General features: G+C 37.1%; 1 protein-coding gene across 1 annotated transcript in view; it reads left to right on the top strand.

Annotated features, from left to right (window-relative positions):
• pds5a (PDS5 cohesin associated factor A) overlaps positions 1–8,982 on the top strand; it is a 29,475-nt gene that overhangs the window by 8,798 nt on the left and 11,695 nt on the right. Inside the window, exons 3-11 of the mRNA XM_016464933.1 lie at positions 4,921–5,124; positions 5,248–5,334; positions 5,520–5,617; positions 5,701–5,827; positions 5,933–6,013; positions 6,161–6,301; positions 6,394–6,509; positions 6,615–6,709; positions 7,901–8,046. Of these exons, the coding sequence (XP_016320419.1) occupies positions 4,921–5,124; positions 5,248–5,334; positions 5,520–5,617; positions 5,701–5,827; positions 5,933–6,013; positions 6,161–6,301; positions 6,394–6,509; positions 6,615–6,709; positions 7,901–8,046 (1,095 nt within the window). The remainder of the gene's footprint in view (positions 1–4,920; positions 5,125–5,247; positions 5,335–5,519; positions 5,618–5,700; positions 5,828–5,932; positions 6,014–6,160; positions 6,302–6,393; positions 6,510–6,614; positions 6,710–7,900; positions 8,047–8,982) is intronic.

Below are 8,982 nucleotides of genomic sequence, written 5' to 3'. Positions count from 1 at the left end.
AAGACACACTGAAAATATCAGTGCGTCCTCCCCGGATCATAAAAGCTTTTCAAAAAGGAAATTATGATTCAGTGTCGAATGATGTTAAAGTCCGCATGAAATCAAAACTGACTTTATTTACTTTACTAGTGCACATTGCTAGTCTTGATGTGAACAATTAATCTGTGCAAGTTAATCCGCTGAAAAAAATGGTTTGTCGTGGTAATCTTTAACCAAAATCTGAACATTTACTTCCGCTCTGGAATTGCATTCCTTTTCTGATGAAGTCAGTTTGACGGCTTGGGCAGAATATCCTTAAAAACACACCCCTCCAACCGTTAGTTTGCTATGAGTGAGAGGTGAGAGGAGGAGCGCAAAAAATAAAACCACGCCCTCTCCTCAATATTTTTCTATATCTCAGCAGAATTTAGTAAAACAGCTGTTTATTAAACACTGCACACTATAGTGCCGTTTCTAACTATTGGCAGAGCAGGCAGCTGACCTCTGCATTATGAAGGGCCTCCATAACTGTACCACAGTACAATATAGGTAATGGCATATGTTTCATGTTTACATTGGGCACTCCCCACCAGGTACAATATTCTGATTGTTTGCATCTTGTTTTTAAGCCCATAAATAATAATGTACTCGTTCTAATAAATTTATATTGTAATGTACTCATACTAATATATTTTTAAAAATCATCTTTACATTGCTGGTAGGTTATCATTGCACAAATTAACACAATTTCTACATTTAAAAAAATAAAAATTAGAAGAGTTCTAAACTAATGCGCTGTCTTCACTGTATCTCACGCTCACACAATTTTAGTCACTCACACAGATCACGTTGCGCGCGCGCACAGACATTCAATAACACAAACATTTTTAGCGCTGCCCCGCAATTTTATCAATAAATGACTTAATCTCTCAAGAGCTACATTATCTTTCTCAACAAGGAGCTGGTTGACAAAGATAAGTAGCACGCTTAGCAGATATTTCCGTATTGCGCAAGTGGGAAGCTCTATTTCGGGGATTACGTCTCTTTATATCAGGCAACCCCGGTTGTGTTCCTCTGCGGCCAGATTAAACCTTGTTGTAGCCTATATATGCTCTATTCATTATTTTTTAGAAACCTCGCACTTTTCGATTCCATTTTAAACAGTGCTCTCGTATTCAAATTAAGCGCGGTCCACTGCTGCACACGTGCCACAATATCGATACAGGGCCAGCTTTATCGATACTCGTATCGTCAAATCTCTGTGACGGTACATCGTCGTATCGATATTTTGAACACAGCACTAGAAATACGTCACTTCACTGAAATAAAGTCGGCAGCAACTTCCTGTTCACGTGGACTTTAAGAAGCACTGTTGTAGACTGTCTCTAAAATGCTTTGCAGTCCTACATTTCAACTTGTGTGTCATATATTGTTTCTTAATGTGTTTTGTATTATTACACACAACCATTGTGTCGGCAGTGCTGAATAGACTGGATATGTTTTCAACAAATCAGGCCGTTAAATATACCCTTTCAGCTAACATGTTCACTTTTTGTGGAAAAAAACATTGTGATCTCATAGATGAGGCTGTCCTTCTTGTGAACTAAACATGAAATAGGTCAGCCCATCCCCCAAAAAATCCAGTCGTGGTGGAAATAAATGAGCAATCAGATTGAAATATAGTGCCACAAGTTGCTTTTTTCTCTCATAAGTCCTTGATGAATTAAACAACTGTGGGTTCTTTGCAGCATCAATTTATACAAACTTCCAGAGATTCTTTCACTCTAGCTTTGTGTAGTATTCGCTTATTAAATGTGTAAAAATGTTGGTTGTTAGGAAGGGTATCAGAGTCCTTTGGAGGAAAATGGACTGACTGCTGGCCTTCCTGCTTTTGCCAGTGTACTGTTTTGACTGAGTCTGAAGCTCAACTTCTTTCCTTGAGCTCAGAGCACAGGCTGCCCTTCCCCCCGCTTTACCAAACACGCTCTCTCTCACACACACACACACACACACACACACACACAGGCGCCAGAGAGAGGTAGAAAGTAGAGAAAATCATTTCTCCTGGGTCCTAGAACTAGAAGTGTTAAGTGCTTGTGAAAGATGAGATCTACAGAAAAGAGTGCATGCATGCAAAGACTTAATGGTCATCTCAATTAAACATTGCACTCTTCATGCAGATTAGTCTAATTATTTACCTGTAGCAAAGTATGACCATTGCTTTTATGAATGGGTAAATCCAATCAACAACAGATGTAGTCCCCACCCTAAATTTTTTGTTGATCCTTTTTTGATAATTCAGTTTCATATGTGTCACAATAAGGACGAAAAGATCTGTCCCTGTTTCCATTTCATTGTGATTTTAACAAAAATTGCAGTCCATACTGCACCTGCAAGAGTCAAATCAGTGTTAATTTTGTCAATCAGTAATTATTCCAAATTTGTCCAAAACATTGGTCTTTGTTTTAGTAATAGACTTGAAATTACCATTGTGTTTTCTGGCCAAGCATTTCACATGTTCTTTTTTTCTATTTGCAAGACTTTTATTGTAGTGGACCTGAACAACACATTTCTTGATCAAAGGTTTCTATAATCACTTCATTCCAGCTCTGTTCCTCACCAGTAAGACATTTTGAGCAATCTTGGAGTGAGAAAGGAAACACTCTGACTTTCAAAAACCATGTTTCTTGCTGCTGGATAAATCACAGCTCCACCTCCGTTTCCACTTCCACTCAGCACCACATACATAATCTGGAACATTGTGAACACAGACAAGCAGTGTGATACAAACAGTGAAGCATGATATACTATATATTGGCATTCTTCATACACCCATCAGCCAATAATTTGAGGATTTTCTAATAAACTATTTCAAAGTAATAAAGTAAATAGATTTCTTAAAGTAATTACATTAACTTGTTGCCGTGTTACAGGTTTGTATGTGCAGAAATTCACATGGCTCTGTTGGCGTTAAAACCAAGAGAGACAATAATTATAAAAAAAAAAAAGTTTTCAAAATAAAGTCCTCAGCGTCCAGTGTTGGCACATGTGACCTGCATTCACGATGCATTGATTTCCAAAGTCAATGTTTAATAAACCTTATTTGTGTTCCGCGGAATTCAAGATCTATGTGTCTATGGACTATTCACCTGTTACAAAACAAACATGTTTTTTGGCTCTGACAAGGAAAAAAAAAATGTTTTTGTTATTTTGCCAAGTTGCAGCAGTAAAAGTTAAGTCCAAAATGTTTGCACATTGAAAAATAAATACAACCTCACGTTGTCAATCACATTTACACGCTGCCTCTGAAACCTTCGTCCGTCATAAAAAAATTTGGATCAGGTTTGGTTTTCTGCATTTTTCGCATCCGTAGCAAGCATTTTTGAGAGGTGTTTTGACAATTCAGAGTCACCGTACAAGCAAACGCCAAAATCCAGAATGGCGATTGTCTTGTTCATCCACTTCATCTTGCAGTACAAAGCACCGTAAAGATCCTTGCACACGGAGTTCACAGAAATTGGTGGTGGTCTTTTTAATATGTGGCTCTAGTATCACTAGCAAAGCATCAAACTGAGCCACTGACATCCTGAAGTAATCTTTGAATCGCCCGTGATAATCCCACTGCTCCTTAATAAGGAGGGGAAACTCTCCTCCTCCTCTATATCTCAGGATTGCATGGACCCAATATTTCCTTTCTTTTTCTCTTTTTAAGAAGCAAGAGGGCAACAAAATCATCCTCACTGCTTGCAGACTCCATTTAGTACTGTTTTGCGAATTTTTTCGCAACGGATTAATAAGCATCGGACTCAGTGTGCAAAGTTTCTGTGCGTGACGAATTTTTAGGATGACGAATATGAAAAAACGCATGAGAAACTTTCGGACTCAGTGTGCAAGGACCTTGAGTCTGTGTTATTCCTCTTTCTGTATTGGCTGTGTAATGCTACATTTACACTATTGCGTTTTCATTTTAAAACACAAGCAGACAATGCTGAAAGACACTAATGCTCATCATATCGTGTAAATCAATGGAAAATTAATAGAAATTATGATTCTGTTTAAAGAAATACGAAATAAACTAAAATTAGCTAACAAGTCCTAATGGACAGTATGATTTTGACCCAGAAGACCCAATCAGGGAGCGAAAGTGGGCAGCCATGCCTTCGTTTTCAAAAGTCTCCATTTTGGTCAGTCTACACTGAAATGCTACCCTGGAGTTTTTAAACTAAAACGGGGTCTGCAACGTTTCCAGAAGTCTCTGTTTTCGAGGGTCGAAAACTCTGGAGTAGTGTGGATGCCAGGCGTAACCGTGGCAAAGTTATGCAGCTTAAAATGAAAATGCGTTAGTGTTAAACTTAGCCTAAAGCTTGTAGAGTTTGTGCTGATGAGATGGAGGAAAGAGTGGTGTTTTACTGCGTCCTGCCACAGGCAGGGTTTTGAGGACTGTCAGTTTCAGTGTCTTGTTCTCTCAGTCATGTCTAAGAGTAGTCATCTGCCGCTGCAACGGTGTGTGATGATTTGGTAGCAATTCATATTTCTGCAAAATGCAGTAAAAGTTGTTTGTGCGCTTAACTCATTTTGTTAACGATAACTATAATAATATAATGTTCTTACCTTTAAAAATAAGGCAGATAAATGCATTCCCTTCACTTCATTGATGCAGATTTATTGATTGTTAATGTAATGCTGTAGCTATTAACCTAAAAAATTGTGTCCAGTTGCTGCTGGGATTTGTTATAGTGGTTATGTCTTAAAAAGTTTTCTGTTAAATTCATGAGAAATGCACTTTTTTTTTTTAGTGTTTAAACTTGTTAAATAGGTTTTATATTTATAAGCAGGTAGGTATAAAATCAGATAGAGAGATTTGCCTTTTACAGAATGATTAATTAAATGGTTTGAGAGAAACTGTAAACCGGCATTAAATTACACCTTTCTGTCTTATAGCTGGTGGTCAAGACATATATGGACATGGATCAAGACTCAGAGGAGGAAAAGCAGCAGTACTTGGCTTTGGCTCTTCACTTGGCCTCTGAGTTTTTCCTGCGAAACCCCAACAAGGATGTACGGTTACTTGTGGCCTGCTGTCTTGCTGACATCTTCAGGATTTATGCTCCAGAGGCCCCATACACCTCACATGACAAGCTCAAGGTATGACATGTACTGCTTAAAAGATAAACTTCATATCTCACATATGACTTTGATAAACTGACCTCTTGCTTATGGCTCACTAAAAATGTATGATTAAAAACTGATCTCTTATCCTCTATCTAGGAAATTTTTCTCTTCATTACGCGGCAGTTGAAGGGATTAGAGGATACCAAGAGCCCTCAATTCAACAGATATTTTTACTTACTAGAGGTGAGCTTTTCTTTGCTGTATTTTAACAAATAACTGGTTGTTTATATGTGCATGTCTTAAATGTACTTTCAGTCTTGTGGGATTATAAGCCACATAGCAGCAATATTTACCAGTTTGTTTTTCATTTAAGATTAAGCATGTAGTTTAATTGTCATAGCTAATATGTTGAACTTTAATTTGCACAGAACCTGGCATGGGTGAAGTCCTACAACATCTGTTTTGAATTGGAGGACTGTAATGAGATCTTCATCCAGCTCTTCAAAACCCTCTTTTCTGTCATCAAGTGAGTTTAATTTTAAGTGAGTTTAATCGTCTCTTCTGTTACGCAACTGTACTCTTTTTGATCAGGACTTTTCCCTCTTCCAGTAACAGCCATAATCAGAAGGTGCAGATGCACATGTTGGACCTGATGAGTTCCATCATCATGGAGGGAGATGGAGTGACGCAGGAGCTGCTGGACACAATCCTCATCAACCTCATCCCTGCTCACAAAGTAGGCAAATCTTATTTTCTACATCTTATTACTTCCCAGTCTCATTTCCCAGTCCAGTCTCAGATGGCTAACCAGTGTGTGGTTGTACCTCTTTCTGTGCTTTAGAACTTGAATAAGCAGGCATATGACCTGGCCAAGACTCTTCTGAAGAGAACGGTTCAGACCATCGAAACCTGCATTGCCTCAGTGAGTCACAAAAACATCCATTTGTCCTTTCAGAATTTAGTACATTTCAATGATGTAATGAGTTCAGTTCCTTTTAAGAAGACAAAATGATATGACAGATGTTGTATTGACTTTCTTCTCTAATCTCTTTCTTCTCTTTCTCTGTAGTTCTTTAATCAGGTGTTGGTGATGGGAAAGTCCTCCGTGAGTGATCTGTCTGAGCATGTATTTGACCTCATTCAGGAGCTCTTTGCAATTGACCCTCTGCTCCTTGTCTCTGTGATGCCACAACTTGAGTTCAAATTGAAGGTGACTTAATGCACATACACTTACTTGCGCATTGGCTTGCATACAAACCCTTTTATTGCAAGACTAATCTGTTTTTTTTGTTGTCTGTTTAGAGTAATGATGGAGAGGAGAGGTTGGCTGTGGTGAAACTGTTGGCTAAACTCTTTGGAGCAAAAGACTCTGAACTGGCCACTCAGAATCGCCCACTCTGGCAGTGCTTTCTGGGAAGGTGAGAGATTCCTACCATTGGAAAAACTGTCCTGAAAGACAGATTTTGAATATGTATAATTTGAGGTTTATTGAATTCTGATTTTCTTTTCATTTCCTCCCAAAGATTCAATGACATCCATGTTCCTGTGAGACTGGAGTGTGTAAAGTTTGCTAGCCACTGCCTGATGAACCACCCAGACCTTGCCAAGGATCTTACTGGTGTGTTCAGGATTAATGTGATGTCTACTGATTTTTTTCCCCCATTTTAAGCATTGCTTGACTTGTAAACATTAGGGCTGGGCAAAAAAATTGATTTTCCGATTAATCGTTTTTTTTAAATGACGTCGATTCGATATTGATTCTCAAAAGCCGCGAATCGATCTTTTCCAGTATTTATTTCAGCACACATTTAAAACAAGATCCGATTAACGTGAATCTTATCATTAGTCTTCTCCACTAGATGTCACCCTTACTTACCTTGCGCGATGTTACAACAGAAATCCTGTCATTCATTCAGCACTTATCATGGCCATACGCGCAATTCGCAATGCTCAGGTGAAATGCTATAGTAATACTATAAATCTGCAGAAGCATTTGATATCACGCATAAGGCGCCATGATTTCCGCAATGAATGAATGGCGGATGGTGCGGCGCACTTTTTTGTTTACTACACACATACTAAAGTGCGGATGACGCTCGCGGTGTTTTCAGCTTCTGCCGTCTCACTATATGATGATATGAACACGAATTCCAGCTGCTCTGAGAGTCACTTCATTAGCATTTACCGTTTCATTTGAGAAATCTACCGTCATATCACATACACAGCAGCTGCAAGTTCTTCACGGCAACCCGTCAAAATAAAAGTTTAGTTTAACGTTCTACTGTCAGAATATATTACTATTTAGCAGTCTTAAGACTCAATGCTACTACTGCTAATAAATATTAATAAATCTTTATTTTTAAAGGAATAATCACATCTGTTTTCTTTTTAATTTTAACAGTAAACCTCTGTTGTGCAGCACTTTGTTTGCCAAAAAATAAAAGGGTTTAATTTTCATTTGATTAGGATAAATTAAATTAATATTTTATGCCTTCATCTGATTACCAGAAAAATTAAGAACATTTTATAGGGCCCTATTATTGTTTAAAAAAGGACCCTATACAAAAAAAAGAATGGGTTTAAAATACAGGCATGTGGTTCTTCATTTCTTTTTATTAATTCACCATTTGTAAACTGATGTTTACTGTTCATTTTTTAGAAATATCAATAGCATTTGTATTAAAACTATATTCACTGACTGTAATAAAAAAATCGAGAATCGAATCGAGAGCTTGCGAATCGAATCGGGACATCTGAATCGATACCCAGCCCTAGTAAACATCTTGTGTAACTCTGTCTGTCACTTCAGATTTTCTGAAGGTGAGATCACATGACCCAGAGGAGGCAATCAGGCATGATGTCATTGTGACCATCATCAACGCAGGGAAGAAAGATCTGAACCTGGTGAATGATCAACTGTTGGGGTTTGTCAGAGAGAGGATGTTGGACAAGAGGGTGAGAAAGATGCAAAGGTTACCCTAAAGTCATCTGAGCTCAATGGCATGATTTTTTTTCTGTGATATACATTGCAATATGAAAAAAGTACTCTATTGTCTTTAAAGAAAGAATGAATCATTTTAGAATGATTAGGGTGATTTTATTAGTGGTGGATCTGCATGGAGCATAAATAATTTACTTTAGAGTAAAAAGTAATTTTTCAGTTAATTTTTGTGTGTGCACCATTCTTCCTGGCTGAACAATTTGGGTGTTCACACTTGGCTCTTAACAAGAACCAACTCAAACCTCTTTCAGTAACAAAGTGAACAGAAAAAAATCTTAAAGTCTACATGCCCACTATTTTTGACACATTCAATACCGCTATAAACAAATTATATATTTTTTGTAATTATGAAAAATATTAAGCAAAAGTGACTATTGAACTGTAAAATAAAAAAGTAATATTTAATAAAAATGCATTTATAGTACAGCTGTACTACTGCTACTATTTGCATCTTAATTTCTTTTGAAATGTTAAATCATCAAACTTTTAATTTGCTGTTTTGCCAGCAAATATGTGCTGCAGGTTTCAGAGTGAGACATGGCACTCATTTACACTCAGCTCATGATACAGTGTTTAAGGCTCTCAGAGCGGCTTGATGCAGAAACACTCATGTAGCCCTCTCATTCGGCACAAATCCAAATGTTTCTATTAGTGCTGTCAAACAATTAATCGCATCCAAAATAAGTGTTTGTTTACATAATATATGTGTGTACTGTGTATATTTATTATGTATATATATAAATACACACATACAGTATACATTTTGAAAATATTTTCACTTATTTACATGTATATAGTTATATTCATATAATTTATATTATATATAAATATTTAATATAACAACATAACATATATTTTTCTTAAATATATACATGCATGTGTGTGTATTT

This window comes from Sinocyclocheilus anshuiensis, unplaced genomic scaffold (assembly GCF_001515605.1).
Source record: "Sinocyclocheilus anshuiensis isolate Anshui unplaced genomic scaffold, SAMN03320099.WGS_v1.1 scaffold128, whole genome shotgun sequence".
In the NCBI taxonomy this organism is placed as follows: Eukaryota; Metazoa; Chordata; class Actinopteri; order Cypriniformes; family Cyprinidae; genus Sinocyclocheilus; species Sinocyclocheilus anshuiensis.
This window is presented reverse-complemented; position numbering and strand designations above follow the sequence as displayed.